Source organism: Panthera onca, chromosome D4 (assembly GCF_046562875.1).
Source record: "Panthera onca isolate mPanOnc1 chromosome D4, mPanOnc1 haplotype 2, whole genome shotgun sequence".
Lineage (NCBI taxonomy): Eukaryota > Metazoa > Chordata > Mammalia > Carnivora > Felidae > Panthera > Panthera onca.
Genome location: NC_138351.1, coordinates 75,268,598 through 75,285,553, shown reverse-complemented (window position 1 = coordinate 75,285,553; position 16,956 = coordinate 75,268,598). Strand labels below are relative to the sequence as shown.

At 42.1% G+C, this 16,956-nt stretch overlaps 1 protein-coding gene across 1 annotated transcript; it reads left to right on the top strand.

Moving 5' to 3' along the window:
• The first annotated feature begins 5,867 nt into the window (after window positions 1-5,867).
• TEX48 (testis expressed 48) lies at window positions 5,868-16,782 on the top strand. The gene is made up of 5 exons (XM_060628052.3): window positions 5,868-6,210; window positions 12,570-12,677; window positions 12,907-13,029; window positions 14,999-15,127; window positions 16,468-16,782. The coding sequence occupies exons 2-5, from the start codon at window positions 12,674-12,676 to the stop codon at window positions 16,569-16,571; spliced, it is 360 nt and encodes a 119-aa protein (XP_060484035.2). The 5' UTR covers window positions 5,868-6,210; window positions 12,570-12,673; the 3' UTR covers window positions 16,572-16,782.
• Window positions 16,783-16,956: the final 174 nt, after the last annotated feature.

Here is a 16,956-nt window from a genome sequence, read left to right as displayed (position 1 = left end):
TTAACCTACAAGGGAAGACAGATCAGGTTTGCAGCAGACCTAGCCACAGAAACTTGGCAGGCCAGAAAGGAGTGGCAGGATATATTCAATGTCTTGAATCAGAAAAATATGTAGCCAAGAATTCTGTATCCAGCAAGGCTGTCATTCAGTATAGAAGGAGAGATTAAAAGTTTTCCAGACAAACAAAAATTAAAGGAATTGATGACCACTAAACCAGCCCTGCAAGAAATTTTAAGGGGGACTCTCTGAAGAGAGAAAAGATTAATAAATAAATAAATAAATAAATACCAAAAGCAAAAAAGACTAGAAAGGACCAGGGAACACCACCAGAAACTTCAACTCTACAAGCAACATTATGGCAATAAATTCATATCTTTCAGTACTCTCTCTAAATGTCAATGGACTAAATGCTCCAATCAAAAGACATGGGGTAACAGAATGGATAATGAAACAGGATCAATCTATATGGTGTTTACAATAGACCCACTTTAGACCTAAAGACACGTTCAGATTGAAAGTAAGGGGATAGAGAACCATCTGTCATGCTAATGGTCAACAAAAGAAAGCCAGAGTAGCCATACTTATATCAGACAATCTAGACTTTAAAATAAAGACTGTAACAAGAGATGAAGAAGAGCTTTATATCATAATTAAGGGGTCTTTCCACCAAGAAGACCAACAACTGTAAACATTTATGCTCCAAATTCACATTTGGACCCAAATCCTCATTGGAGCACCCAAATATATAAATCAATTAATCACAAACATAAAGAAACTCATTGATAATAATACCATAATAGTAGGAGACTTCAACACTCCATTTACAACAATGGACAGATCATCTAATCATAAAATCGATAAGGAAACAATGGCTTTGAATGACACACAGGACCAGATGGACTTAACAGAAATATTCAGAACATTTCATCCTAAAGCTGTGAATATACATTCTTCTCCAGTGCACACGGAACATTCTCCAGAATAGATCACATACTGGCACACAAATCAGCCCTCAACAAGTACAAAAAATCGAGATCATACCGTGCATATTTTCAGACCACAACACTATGAAACTCGAAATCAACCACAAGAAAAAATTTGGAAAGGTAACAGATACTTGGAGACTAAAGAACATCCTACTAAAGAATGAATGGGCTAACCAAGAGGTTAAAGAAGAAATTAAAAAGTACATGGAAGCCAATGAAAATGATAACACCACAGCCCAAAACCTCTGGGACGCAGCAAAGGTGGTCATAAGAGGAAAGTATATAGCAATCCAGGCCTTCCTAAAGAAGGAAGAAAGTTCTCAGATACACAACCTAACCCTACACCTTAAAGAGCTGGAAAAAGAACAGAAAATAAACCCCAAACCAGCAGAAGGCAGGAAAATAAAGATTACAGCAGAAATTAATGCTATCAAAACCAAAACAAAAACAAACAAACAAAAAAACAAAAAAAAAAAAAAAAAAAAAAAAAACAGTAGAACAGATCAATGAAACCAGAAGCTGGTTCTTTGAAAGAATTAACAAAATTGATAAACCGCTAGCCAGTTTGATCAAAAATAAAAAGGACCCAAATAAATAAAATCAAGAATGAAAGAGGAGAGATCACAACCAACACAGCAGAAATAAAAACAATAATAAGAGAATATTATGAGCAATTATATGCCAAAAAAAAAATGGGCAATTTTTTTCTAGGCAAATTCCTAGAAACATACACTACCAAAACTTAAACAGGAAGAAATATAAAATCTGAACAGACCCATGACCAGTAAAGAAATAGAATTAGTAATTGAAAATCTCCCAAAAAACAAGAGTCCAGGGCCAGATGGCTTTCTGGAGGAATTCTACCAAACATTTAAGGAAAAGTTAGCACCTACTCTCTTGAAGCTGTTCCAAAAAATAGAAATGGAAGGAAAACTTCCCAACTCTTTCTATGAAGCTAGCATTACCTTGATTCCAAAATCAGACAAAGACCCCACTAAAAAGGAGAACTATAGACCAATTTCCCTGATGAACATGGATGTAAAAATCCTCAACAAAATATTAGCCAACGGGATCCAACAATACATTAAAAAAAGTATTCACCATGACCAAGTGGGATTTATACCTGGGATGCAGGGCTGGTTAAATATCTTCAAAACAATCAATGTGATTCATCACATCAATAAAAGAAAGGACAAGAACCATATAATCCTCCCAATAGATGCAGAGGAAGCATTTTACAAAATACAGCATCCTTTCTTGATAAAAACCTTCATGAAAGTAGGGATAGAAGGATCATACTTCGAGATCATAAAAGCCATATATGAAAGACCCAACGCTAGTATCATTGTCAATGGGGAAAAACTAAGAGCTTTCTCCCTAAGGTCAGGAACAAGACAGGGATGTCCACTCTCACCACTGTTATTCAACATAGTATTGGAAGTCTTAGCCCCAGCCATCAGACAACACAAAGAAATAAAAGGCAACCAAATCAGCAAGGAGGAGGTCAAACTTTCACTCTTTGCAGATGACATGATACTCTATGTGGAAAACCCAAAAGATTTCACCAAAGAACTGCTAGAACTGATTCATGAATTCAGCAAAGTTGCAGAATATAAAATCAATGCACAGAAATCGGTTGCATTCCTATACAACTAAGTGAAGCAACAGAAAGAGAAATCAAGGAATCAATCTCATTTACAATTATACCAAAAATCATAAAATACCTAGGAATAAATCTAACCAAAGAGGTAAAAGATCTATACACTGAAAACTATAGAAAACTTATGAAAGAAATTGAAGAAGAGATCAAAAAATGGAAAAATATTCCATGCTCCTGGGTAGGAAGAACAAATATTGTTAAAATGTCAATACTACCCAAAGCAATCTACATATTCAATGCAATCCCTATCAAAATAACACCAGCAATCTTCACAGAGCCAGATCAAACAATCCTAAAATTTGTATGGAACCAGAAAAGACCTGGAATAGCCAAAGTGATCTTGAAAAAGAAAAACTAAGAAGGAGGCATCACAATCCCGGACTTCAAGCTATACTACAAAGCTGTAATCATCAAGACAGTATGGTATTGGCACAAGAACAGACACTCAGATCAATGGAACAGAATAGAGAACCCAGAAATGGACCCACAAACGTATGGCCAACTAATCTTTGACAAAACAGGAAAGAATATCCAATGGAATAAAGACAGTCTCTTCAGCAAATAGTGCTGGGAAAACTGGACAGCGACATGCAGAAGAATGAACCTGGACCATTTTCTTACACCATACACAAAAATAAACTCAAAATGGATGAAAGACCTAAATGTAAGACAGGAAGCCATCAAAATCCTCAAGGAGAAAGCAGGCAAAAACCTCTTTGATCCTGGCCACAGCAACTTCTTACTTAACACGTCTCTGGAGGCAAGGGAAACAAAAGCAAAAATGAACTATTGGGACCTCATCAAAATATAAAGCTTCTGCACAGTGAAGGAAAAAATCAGCAAAACTAACAGGCAACTGACAGAATGGGTGAAGATACTTACAAACGACATATTGGATAAAGGGTTAGTATCCAAAATCTGTAAAGAACTTATCAGATTCAACACCCAAAAAACAATCTAGTGAAGAAATGGGCAAAAGACATGAATAGACACTTCTCCAAAGAAGACATCCAGATGGCCAACTGACACATGAAAAAATGCTCCACATCACTCATCATCAGGGAAATACAAATCAAAACCACCTCACACCTGTCAGAATGGCTAACATTAACAACTCAGGCAACAATAGATGTTGGCGAGGATGCGGAGAAAGAGGATCTCTTTTGCACTGTTGGTGGGAATGCAAACTGGTGCATCCACTCTGGAAAACAGTCTTGAGGTTCCTCAAAAAATTAAGACTAGAGCTACCCTATGACCCAGCAATTGCACTACTAGGTATTTATCCAAGAGATACAGGTATGCTGTTTTGAAGGGACACATGCACCCCACTGTTTAATAACAGCTCTATCAATAATAGTCAAAGTATGGAAAGAGCCCAAATGTCCGTCAATGGATGAATGGATAAAGAAGATGTGGGATATATAAACAATGGAGTATTACTTGGCAATCAAAAAGAATGAAATCTTGCCATTTACAACTACGTGGATGGAACTAGAGGGTATTATGCTAAGTGAAATTAGTCAGAGAAAGACAAATATCATATGACTTCACTCATATGAGGACTTGAAGACACAGAACAGAAGAACACAAGGGAAAGGAAGCAAAAATAACATAAAAACAGGGAGGGGGACAAAACATAAGAGACTCTTAAATATGGAGAACAAACTGAGGGTTACTGGAGGGGTTGTGGGAGGGGGGATGGGCTAAATGGGTAAGGGGAATTAAGGAATCTACTCCTGAAATCATTGTTGCACTATATGCTAACCTGGATGTAAATTAAAATATACATATTTATATTTAAAATATAAAATATGCATATTTAAAATATACATTATATTTATATACAGTGATTTAAAAAACTAAAAATAAAAGTAAATTCTTCACAGACATCTTTAACAGCAGTTTTCATCTAACACAGGCTTTCAAAGTATATTATCTCAATTTCAAAGTTATTTGAAAAATAGTGCTTTTGAATCCATATATGACACTGCCCCTGAAAAGCTAAAAGGATCCGCTCATAAAGCAAAAAGAAAATTAAGGTTTTTTTTAAAATTTGCTCTATAGGTCAGTGGTTCTCACCACTGAATGAGAATTTAAGTCAGTGTATTATAAACTTCAAAGTTGCTAAAAGACTAGATCTTCATTGTTCTCAACACAAAAAAGAAATGATAACCTTGTGATGTGATAAAAGCATTTGCTAAAGCTACTATAGTAATCATATTACAATACACAAACGTATCAAACTACTGCTTTCTATACCTCAAACTTACACAGCTTCGTATGTCAATTATATCTCAGTTTTTTTTTAATTGGTGGGATTTCCTGGGGAGCTTTAAAAACTATCAATGCCCAGAAATGGTGATTTTCCTGGCCTGGAGTGGACAATGGGTGTGGCATTATTTGAAGTTCCTCCGGTGATTCCAAGTGTAGGCTGAACTGGGAACCAGTTCCTTGCAGGTATTATGAGAGATCGCTACAATGTAACTCTGTGGTTCTCAGTCTTGTTAATATACAAGAATTGCCTGGACAGCTTTGTAAAAATACTGAAGCTCTGGCTCCACCAAAAAGATTCTAAGTTAGTTAGGCCCCTGGGCATTCTTACATTTCCAAAACACCTCAGAGGAATCTCATCAGCAGCCAGAGTTGAGAACCTTTAACACTGCCACTTAAGAGTATTGCTTTATACCAATAAAAACAGTTAATAAACTGTAACTCACAATAAGTATAAACAGTTTAAAAGACTGTTTTACCACCATCAAACACTTAGAACTGTAAGGTCACATTCCACCCCATCCCCCCCACCTAAGCCCCTACCCAACTGTCTCCCTGACTACAAAACTGTGTAGAATGTCTTTGCTTTCTTCTGTTCCCTGTGTATCAGGTGACCTCTATACACATCCAAGGATAGCACTGATGGAGAACCTTGTAACCTAATTTAGCTTCCCCAAATAGTGCCTGGTTGTTCTAAATAAAGGAATTGAGTGTCCCTTAAGGTGAGAGATTTTGTGAGAACACAAATATAAAGCAATCCCCCTTTTATCTGGAAGATAGATTGGGAAGACGTCACTTTATTTTTGCACATTATCAACGACTATTTCTTGAATGCTTACTCTACCTTGTAAGCACCATGTTAAATGTTTTCTATCTATCTGATCTCACTTCATCCTAAAAGTATATCTAGGACATGTAATTAGCAACATTTCCATTTTTCAGAGGAGAAAAGCGAGAGGTGAAGTCCATTTGCCCAAGGTTAGCACCCAGCTGGTGAGCAGAGACAGAATGTGGACGCGGGCATTTTACATTCAGCGATGTTCTGCCCCTTTCTGGCCCAGCCTTCCTCAAGACGCTTCCACAGAAGACATCAGGACTTCTGTTCCAGTGCCCCCAATCGATGTCATGGCAGAGAGCATGGCGTCGTGGACAGAGGGAAGGATAAACCACTGGAGAAAGGGTCAGCAGACCTCCCCCCTCCTCCCTGACATCGTGGTCCAGGCAAACCCCCAACATTCCCTGGTTCCCTGGCTCTGTGACATCACAGCCTCCTCTCTTCTCTGCCAGTTACAGGTGAGTGAGCCTCAAAGGTCAGACCTCAGAGCAGGACGGAGTATTTTTTCTGTACTTAAAGGGACAATGTCTCCATCACTCCTGGACACCTTTGCTATAAGAAGCAGACATTACCCCTAATTTGCCTCGACTCCACTGTTTCTGTCTCTGGGCCCCAGTCTCCCCACCTGTGCCGACTGACCCCTAAGGGCTCCTCCAGCTCCAGAAGCCTTCCTGTTTGACCTCGCTGGGTCTTTCTTGTTCTGGTCCAAGTGCTGTGGGTCACTGGAGACCTGAGGCTCACAGCCCACTGGGCATAACCCAACAGCCCTTTTCTTTGGCTCCTGCCTCCATCTAGAGGCAGGCACTGGTAGTGCAAGAAACCGCGCACTCCTGGCCCGCCCCAGCCAGCGTCAATTCAACTCATTTCTTCGCATCAGCATTTATGTTTGTGGAGCTTTGGCAATATGCCAGGCAGCTGTGCTAAGCACTTTCCATCATTATTTAATCCCCGCAACCACATTTTAGGGTAGATGCTATTATCGTCATCCCCATTTTACAGATACGAAACCTGAGGTTCAAGGGAGTTAAATTCTTCTAAATTTCATAGCTTACTAAGTAGGGGATCTTTAATTATTATCCCCCAAAGAATGTGCCTGTCGCTGCTGCAATACCTCCCTTAAGAGCCTTTCCATTTCTGAAGAGGGCTCAAAAGTTCAACACTCTTTGCTACTAAGACTGAAAGGAGAAAGTGTTTTTCTACTCCCCTCTTTTTCTCATGAAATTTCTGGCCAGAGTAAACATATGGAAAGTATTGACACTAGATTTAGACAAACCTACATTTCAGCCCCTGGTGAACACCTAATATGGAATTTTGTGTGTATATATTTGTATGTATGTAAGCTATTTGTATGTATGTAAGGCTCCAGGCTATTTGTATGTATGTAAGCTGCTGCAGAGAAAGAGCCCCCCACTCAATGTGTGAAACAAAAACTGAATTTATTTTGGGTTAAACAAGGGAGAATTGAGCTTTTATCACAAAGTCTCGGAACAAAGCTAAGCGCTAATATATAACAAGTGCGGGAGGGTGTTGCGTTCACGGAAGGTGGCATTTCAGAGGCAGGAGTGCTTGGGAATGGTAGACCGTGAACTGCGAAAGTGTACCTACTATTATGTGTCTCTTACTTTGGGGAGAATGGTCACCGAGGCAAGGTTTTGTTAAAAGATTAAATGACTTTAAAACAGGTTCTGGGGCTTACCTGTTACCATGGTTACAGAGCAATCAGTCTTTACTTAGGAGACTGGGACCTTCTTTTTTATTCTTAGTCTCCCCCTTTTTGGTCCTCCCTCAACCAAAGCTGCAGGAGAGACCCTCAGGAATTGTGCAGATCTTCACCACTGTTGTCCACTTTCCTTGAAGACGCAGTTCGACCTTTCCACCTACAGAGATCTGATGTTCAGTTTGAGCATTAGCCAGCCTGATGCCTTTTGGTTTTGTCTTTGAATCATCCGTGGAGCTCTACGTTGGGCCAGTGGCCGCATAAAATCATTTGACTCTCTGGACAGCAGCCGGTAAATGACTGTGAGGCAAACAACGATCATTAAAAGATTTTAAGTTTTAGATTAAATCGTTAGATCAATTAAAAGAAGGATCTGACGATCATTCCAGAATCATCATCCACAATTTCCTAGGTGTGACCAAGAAAAGAAATTCTAAATCATTCTCTGTGTCTAAGGAATTTTGATTGGTTGGTTGGTGTTCCATCATGTGGGCTGTATTATTTACTATGTCAGCCAAGATGAGAGAAAATGAGCACCTTGAGTTGTCCAGCCCGTACAGAGACCTCACTGTCCTCGGAATAGGCCCATCTATTGGTATTGATAGCCCCATCCAAGATTTTCTTGTTTCCAGTGTTGTGTAAGACAACACAGTCTGCTGCGGGCGTTGGGAGTTGTACACTTGGAATGGTCAACTCTTCATCACTCAGAATAGTCTCAGTTCTAGTTGGAATGGAAGAATCTGATTTCCACGTAAGAAACAAATCATGTCAACCAGTGGTATTGTTGTCTGTCTGTAGTTATCAAAAATTCCCCTTGAGAATTTAGAGGAAGGATAAGAATGTATTGAGTGTTAAGGTCTCCTCAGAGTGGCATCACTGGACAGACTTGGAGAGCTGTCCTCCTACCATTATGGAACATGAATTCCTCCAATGGGTTCCTTCTTACCGTAAATACGAGGGTCCTTATCAACAGGCTCCACGTTCGTTATGGACAGAGGAGTTTTGACCTTGTTTTTATTTTAGAAGTCAGTTGTTTTCTCCAAAAGGCCATTTCTGGTTGATTTTTTAGGACTCTTTGAAAATGATCAGGAGATCTAAGTTGGCATTTCACCTCCTAATTTATTTTATCTAAGTCCTCTATTTCAAGTCTGAGCCTTTTGCAAAGAGAGAAGAAAAGCCTCCTTTACTTAAGCTGTTGGTCGCCCTAGAATGTTCTTTGAAAGTGTCCTGAAGTCCATTAAAGTCTCCTGGTAATTCATCTTGATTTTGTTTGCAATTTTGGATCTTTGCCCGATCTACCCTTGGGAAAAAGATTTTTGAAATAGTTTTATGTGGTACCTTTTCTATTTTTCTTCTCAAGTCCACTTTTTTGAATTCTGTGTAGGTGGGTTATTTAAATCTTCTGGTCTTTTCCATCCTGCTGCTCTTAAACATTTTTCCCCATCGCTGAAGGTCAACCATTAAGTGAGCTGACTGGTACAGACACAGGAGTCAATAAGTAGCAGGATAACCAGCAGAATCCTGAGTTATACAGCAGCTTTCTGTCATTCTGAAATTTGGGGTGATCCTATATATTCACCCTCAGCTCAATTCTCATGCAGGGTTTGAATTCAACCTCTCTGGACCCACCTTCCTGGTACAGGAGTTTTCAGGGGATATTGTGCAGTGTTGATTGTTCTTTTCTACAGAAATGAAGGGAATTTATTTAAGCAGTCACGGGAAGGAATAGAAAGAGTGTAAGTAGGTGGTAACGATAAAGCTGGGTGGAGAGAGAGAAAGAGATGTAAAGAAAGCAGGTTTCAGAAGGTTTGAGTAGGAGTACGTCTTTTTTTTTCCCCTTCTTTCTTTCTTTCTGAGGCCAGAACATACCAATCAAAGACGCTCTCTACTGATTATGTGGTGTTTTTGTCTTCTCTCTTCTCTAGAGTCCCTCTTAAATCTCGTACTTTTGACATTAAAGGTTTCCCTTAGTGCCCATAATTCCAAGTCATCTGGTTAAACTTTCCCATCTATTAACATAAACGTTAACACACATGAAAGTACACGTATTGAGGGTATATATGTGAAGCAGGAGTTGTTGTTTTGTTTTGTTTTGTTTTGTTTTCAGGAAAAGGCAGCAACTTTAAGGTAGATAAGACCATGACAAACAGCAGAGATCACATTACAGTTGACCACAGTTATACATGGTGTCTTGAATTCTGTGGCCTCACAGAGCCTAAAAGAGGCCATCTGATCACCAACCTGGAAGTCACTGACTCCTGAATATAGGCTGAGTAAAGCGACATTAGCTACTTTCATTAGGTTAACAAGACAGAACACATGCTCGTGAAGGTTTGGAGGGACCCGAGGCAAAAGCTTAGCAATCACCCTCACACAAATTGATCACCATCTAACAGACCTCCAACCGTTAGTCCTTGGGGCCGAGGGTTGTGGTGAGCGCTTGCCACACCTCTGCTTTTGCTCCTTCCTTAGGAAATACCTCCCTCTACATTCAACATACATGAGGCAATCTGGAACAAAGCAAAACCCCACGAGGCAAGAATTTATATGAAGGAAATTGAAACGAAAGCAAACAGCAAGAAGAATGCGTATATTAATGGCAAGCATACTTGCTAAATGGCGCATCTCCTAAACAAAATACCTAATTGCCTTAAATAAATCTCTCTTTTTAAAAAATTTATTGTCAAGTTAGCTAACATACAGTGTAGTCTTGGCTTCAGGAGTTGATTCCCATGATTCATCAGTTACATACAACACTCAGTGCTCATCCCAACAAGGGCCCTCCTCAATGCCTATCACCCATTTTCCCCACCCCCCAGCTCCCCATCCCCATCAACCCTCATTTTGTTCTCTGTATTTAAGAGTGTCTTATGGTTTGCCTCCCTCTCTGTTTGTATCTTATTTTTCCTTCCCTTCCCCATGGTCTTCCGTTAAGTTTCTCAAATTCCACATATAAGTGAAAACATATGATACCTGTCTTTCTCTGATCGATTTATTTCACTTACCTTAATACCCTCCAGTTCCATCCATGTTGTTGCAAATGGCAAGATTTCATTCTTTTTCATCTCTGAGTAATACTCAGTTGTGTACATATACCACATCGTATTAATCCATTCATCAGTAGATGGACATTTGGGATCTTCCCATATTTTGGTTATTGTTGATAACACTGCCATAAACATTGGGGTCAATGTGCCCCTTTGAATCAGCATTCCTGTATCCTTTGGATAAATTCCTAGTAGTGCTATTGCTGTGTCATAGAGTAATTCTATTTCCAATTTTTTTTTTTAATTTTTTTTTCAACGTTTTTTATTTATTTTTGGGACAGAGAGAGACAGAGCATGAACGGGGGAGGGGCAGAGAGAGAGGGAGACACAGAATCGGAAACAGGCTCCAGGCTCCGAGCCATCAGCCCAGAGCCTGACGTGGGGCTCAAACTCACAGACCGCGAGATCGTGACCTGGCTGAAGTCGGACGCTTAACTGACTGCGCCACCCAGGCGCTCCTCTATTTCCAATTTTTTGAGAAAACGCCACACTTTTCCAGAGCGGCTGCACCAGTTTGCATTCCTACCAACAGTGCAAGAGGGTTCCCCTTTCTCCACATCCTTGCCAACATCTGTAGTTTCCTGATTAGTTCATTTTAGCCACTCTGACCAGTGGGAGGTAGTATCTTAGTGTGGTTTTGATTTGTAAATTTCTATCTGTTCATAAATCCTAAGAAGATACAATAAATTAATTAAAGAGAGCTCAAGGAAATATATCAGAGCTCAAATCATGTGGAAAAACTCACTGGGCAGAAAATCCAAAAGGCTATTAGAGATGGGGGCTAAATGGCCCCAAGGAGTACTACTTTGGTCCAAGGATCCCACAAAATGGAGATATTTGTATGTGTCTAGGCTGCTGGATGTATCTAGCCACAATATATAAATTGTGCTGTATCAAATACAGTACATGCCAGAAGTTAAAGATTTTGTATTAATTGAAGGGGTCCAGGGTAAAAGAAACAAAGACATCACTTAGGAGGCTGTAGTTCTGCTTTAGGCAAGACATAATGGTGGCTTGGGCCAGTGGACAGCAGTAGAGAGAGTGAGAAGCAAACACTCATGAGTGTGGCAGCTCACATAGAGAATTGGTTTGTGAGGGACATCAGCCGATACCATGATAAGAATTTCCTTGGGGGTGCCTGGGCAGCTCATTTGGTTGGGCGTCTGACTTCAGCTCAGGTCTTGATCTCGCAGTTTGTGGATTCAAGCCCCCCATTGGGCTCTGTGCTGACAGCTCAGAGCCTGGAGCCTGCTTAAATTCTGGGTCTCCCTCTCTCTCTGTCCTTCCCCTGCTCATGCTCTGTCTCTGTTTCTCAAAAATAAATAAATGTTGAAAAAAAATTTTTTAATGAAAGAAGAATGAAAGAAAGAAAGAAAGAAAGAAAGAAAGAAAGAAAGAAAGAAAGAAATCTGGTAGCAATGTTGAAAAAAGAATTTCCTAAAAAGGGGTCTTGCCACAGAAAGGCAAGTGAGAACTGGAAGTATTCAGAGACAAAGGAATTGGTGACTAAAGCAAGGTTTTATAATTCTGGACCATCAGAACTAGAAAGATCCTTGAAGATATCATCTAGCCTAACTTCCTGTTATTATTGATGGGGCTTCTGAAATGCAGAGACACATGTGGACTTAGCCACAGCCAGTGAGCAAGTTGGTGGCAGGACCAGGACCTAAACCTGCAAGACTGTGCTTCATTGCCATGTTCCCCTGGGACCTGGGCCAACTGGAGTATTTTGGAGCCAGTGAGCCACATAAAGGGAAGGGAAATGGAATGATCATTGACTGCACACTTATTGTGACTTTTCATATACTTAGTCCTTTACTTTTTCTGCAAGTAGGCACTGCACTCCCATTTTCTCCATGAAAAAATTGAGGTTCAAGAAAGTTAAGGAATCTACCCAGGAGAATGCACCCAGAACTGGGGTTGAACATGGATCAACCTAAAAACTGGATGCTCGTGTGCGTGAGCCTAGATGTTACAGTAGGGGGATCCTATCTAGAGTATGAGCACAGATAAAGGACTAGCATTTTTCATCCACAGTCTTATGTTTATTTAGGAAACAGCCCTGCCCAGGCAACTGGGTTCAAATTCAAGGTTAGCTGACTCAACAAGGCGCCCCTACAGGCGAAGCTGGCAGAGTAAAGGCTTCAACTCTTCTCCATGGGTAAGGAAATTTTGCATAGAATGGGAAAAATAATTTTAAAAGAGGACAGCCTAGGCAGAAGGGCCTGGATCTGCTGGCCATGGGGAGCTATGCAAGATTTGGGAGGGAGGAAGGCTAGTATATCTTGAGAGAGGTTGACCCAGTATGACCCCCATCACAGTGAATTTCCAGTGGGCATCTGGAGTTCAGATCCCAGAAACCATGGCCCCCATTCCTTCACCTCTTACAGCAGCCCACCAAAACTTGGCTTCGAAGATCTTCTGTTTGTGCTGCAGAGACTGTGAGGACCCCCAGGCCATGGATGACCCCAAGGCCCCCAGTGAACCTCAGGATCAGCAGCCATCCACCTGCAGTAGGTACCAGACAAAGACACACCGCCCAGCCTCTCTAGACCTCAGTTTTTTCATCCCCTTTCTGCTGTGATACCCTCAGATTTCCTTCAGCCTTTGAGTGATAATTCCAACCTAAAATTAAGTGGGGACTGGGTGGTTTCCTAACTCAAACCAATAAACAATAGGCAGGGAGGCCGGTCAGGTGTCTGTCACAGTCCCATCAGGAAATGGAGCAGTTTAACAGCATGAGAAAAATTCTCATGGCATATTCTTCCAGAAAATCCATGGTGAGGGTCTTTAAAATACTCCTCCAGGAAATAATTTCACAATAAAAACTGAGGACCTTAAAAATGTCAATCCATTTTTCCAAGATAATAATAATGGTGGGGCGCCTGGGTGGCTGAGTCGGTTGGGCGTCCAGCTTCGGCTCAGGTCATGATCTTGTGGGTCGTGGGTTCGAGCCCTGTGTCAGGCACTGTGCTGACAGTTCAGAACCTGAAGCCTGCTTCTGATTCTGTGTTTCCCTCTCTCTCTGCCCCTCCCCCATTTGTTCTCCCTCTCTCTCTCTCTCTCTCTCAAAAATAAATAAACATTAAAAAAATTTTTTTTTAATTTTTTTTAATGTTTATTTATTTTTGAGACAGAGAGAGACAGAGCATGAATGGGAGAGGGTCAGAGAGAGAGGGAGACACAGAATCCGAAGCAGGCTCCAGGCTTTGAGCTGTCAGCACAGAGCCCGACGCGGGGCTCAAACTCACAGACCACGAGATCATGACCTGAGCTGAAGTCAGACACCCAACCAGCTGAGCCACCCAGGCGCCCCCCAAAAAAATTTTTTTAATAATAATAATGGTAATGACTGAGACCTTCTTACTTACAAAGCACTGTCTAGGCACTAGGGAGCCCACTGTGATCAGATAAGTCCCCTACTATATCAGAGCTGACACTGGAGAAAAGCGATATTATCTGATCCCTACCGTAACTCTAAGAAGGGGACATGATTATCCAAAATGGATGTGTCATTTTGTAGCTCTGAGAACAGAGGCATGGGAGGGGAGCAGTTTGCTGTACTTGTGCAGCTAGCAAAGGACAGAGATATTTATTACAGAACACAGTTCAGTCTGTTGACAGACTCCTATGCTATACCTTAAAGAATTTAGAATTATGGGGCGCCTGGGTGGCTCAGTCGGTTAAGTGTCCAACTCGATTTCAGCTCAGGTCATGATCTCATGGTTCTTGAGATCGAAACCCATATTAGGCTCTGCGATGTGCATCAAGCCTGCTTGGGATTCTCTCTCTCCCTCTCTCTCTCTGCTCCTCCCCCCACTCTCAAGCGTGTGCTCTCTCTCAAAATAAATAAACATTAAAAAAAAGAATTTAGAATTATATAAAAACAAAGCTTTATATACAACAATGTTCACCATAATAGTATTTATAGTAGTGAAAAACAATTTAAACACCCAACAATAGAATATTGATTAAATAACTCTTGAATTCTCTGCAAAATAGAATATTATACAACCATCATTTCTTAAAATGTAGTGGCCTGAGAAGAATGTTTATGACATAACATGTATGAAAAAAGGAAAATGCATACATGACATGTAAGATATGATGGACTGTGTAAAAGTATGTGTGAGAAAAGACCAGAACTGTGATTGCATCTGAGGGGCCAGGAGTTTGGGTCATTTCTATTTCTACTTCATATTCTTCAATCTTTCCTAGCTTTTCTATAATGGATATGCATTAGCATTTGTAAACAGGGTGGGGGGAGGTAAACTTTGTGTTTTAAAAAGAATACATAGTTTGAACCCAGCATGTGCTTAGGGGGAGCACTCGGAAGACTGGAGGAGGGAGATCCAGGTGGTCCCCGCCCCCATGACAACCACCACTGGCTCGCGTGCACTGACTCAAGGTTGGCAACGTACCTTCACTTCCATCACCTCCCCTGAGCCTCCCCACCTGACTGTGTGGAATTATCACCGCCAGGTTTGCAGAAGGAGGGGCTGGACAGCAAGAATTTGAAGCGTGCTAATGAAGCCTCCCACTCGCCTTTGGGACAACCTCTGATCCACCCAGAAAAGAGAGCCTCCACCACCAGCAACAATGAGTATGAAGGTGAGTTCCACACTGGGGTCCTAACACTGACCAGGAACCCCCATTGTCCTGATGACCAAGCCCCATTGATCTTTGAGCTAAACTAAGTGTGGTGATAGGAGAGAGAGGACCATGCCCTCCAGGAAGCTTCGGTCATTCTAGAACACACTGGAGCAATTCCAGGAGTCTGCTAGGAATTACGTGAGGAACAATAGGTCTGGGAGGAAAGAGCACACATCCCTGCTTCTCTTCTAAGCCCTTGGGATCTTATCTTACACGTCTATTTTGTGTGGCTGTTGCTTTTGTGTCTGCTTTGGCCACTAGATGGTAAGTCCCAGGAGGACAGCTGTGTTCCCCCAAACCCCACAAGGTGCATGGCAAGTAAACAAGGCCACAAAATGCTTGTGGGCTGAGTATAGTTGGGGGTGAAACGCCTCAGGGTCATGGAAGAAGGATAGAAGTCCAGTCCAGGAAGAAGAGGCGTCGCCACATTGCTGGGCACCCACACTGCCCGGGTGATGTCACTTAGCTCACAAACACCCTCTGAGGCTGCTGCTAAGAGCTAAGGACCAGCCCAGCCCCCGCATTTCAGGATTCGCAAAAACAGCTACACCGTCCGTGCAAACAAAGTCTCACACAAAGTCCCATTGTTATAAAAGACAGAAGGGCTCCCGCTGCACTTGAATCGAGGGTGAGGCCCGGGAGCCCCACTAGCTCCACCACCCGCTCCCTCTCACCTCCCAACCCCCACGGGGCTCCATGGAACACAGTTTAAAAATCCACCTCTCTTGGGGCACCTGGGTGGCCTAGTTGGTTGAGCATCTGACTTCGGCTCAGGTCATGATCTCACAGTTCATGAGTTCAAGCCCCATGTCGGGCTCTGTGCTGACAGCTTGGAGTCTGCTTTGGATCCTCTGTCCCTCTCTCTCTGCCCCTCCCCTGCTCATGTGCTCACTTCCTCTCTCTCTCAAAAATAAACATTAAAAAATTTTTTAAAAAATAAGCTACCTCTCATTGTATAGAGAAAACTGAGGCCCACAGGGGAAAGGGACTTTCCCAAAGTCCACCCAGGAAGTAAGGTTAGTGTTAGAAGCAGATTGGGTCCGATTCTCTTACCTTCCAGGCCTCTGCTCTGTGCAAGGCCCCCGACCATCACTGAACACACCAATGAATTACAAACGCAGAACCTACTGGCATGGCCCTGCCACCAAGGACTTGCGAGTCCGGCCTGGGGGTCCACGTGGCTCACACGGTATTCCAGGACCCGACCATGATCAGGGATGGAGGTGACTGGGGCAGTGCATCCAAGCCCAGTGCGAAGGTTCCACCTGGCATCGTAACCGGTTCCTTTCTGCTTGCAGAACTGAATACACACGTCTCCCAAAGAGGTTTCTGCAAGAGAAACCTAAACCGCTACTCCCAGGACCGCTGGCCATTCCAGCCGTGTCACATCGGGAGGCCCTGAGCATTCTAGACCGCGCTCTCACGCGGGCCTCCCAGGCTGCGGGCCGCTGGGGTGTCTCGGGAAGGAAGAGGCAGTGAGCAGGGGCCATGAAGACAGATTCAGAAACTCCCCCGGGAGGAGAAGACGTCTGAGCCACCCCTGTGCCACCAGCAGGAGTCACTCCAGCTCCTGAAAAAGCCACTGTGGAGGGAGCTGTTTCCAATTAAAGCCCTTGGTGATATCGCAGGACTGTGTCTCTCCTCTTTTCCCCTCCTCCTTACGGGGAGCATCTTCCAAATGCCTCACTGGTTTTACATGTATTATCCTGTCTCCCTAACCTAAACCAAAAACTTAAACCTTATGGGTAGCTTTTTTTTTTTTTTCATTTTGAAACAGTCTTGAACTT

Bases quoted from the DNA above. Each gene is read 5' to 3' on its own strand.
- TEX48 (XM_060628052.3), top strand. The intron at 13,030-14,998 runs GTAGGTACCAGA...TATCACCGCCAG, and splicing joins TCAGCAGCCATCCACCTGCA to GTTTGCAGAAGGAGGGGCTG. The intron at 15,128-16,467 runs GTGAGTTCCACA...TTCTGCTTGCAG, and splicing joins CAGCAACAATGAGTATGAAG to AACTGAATACACACGTCTCC.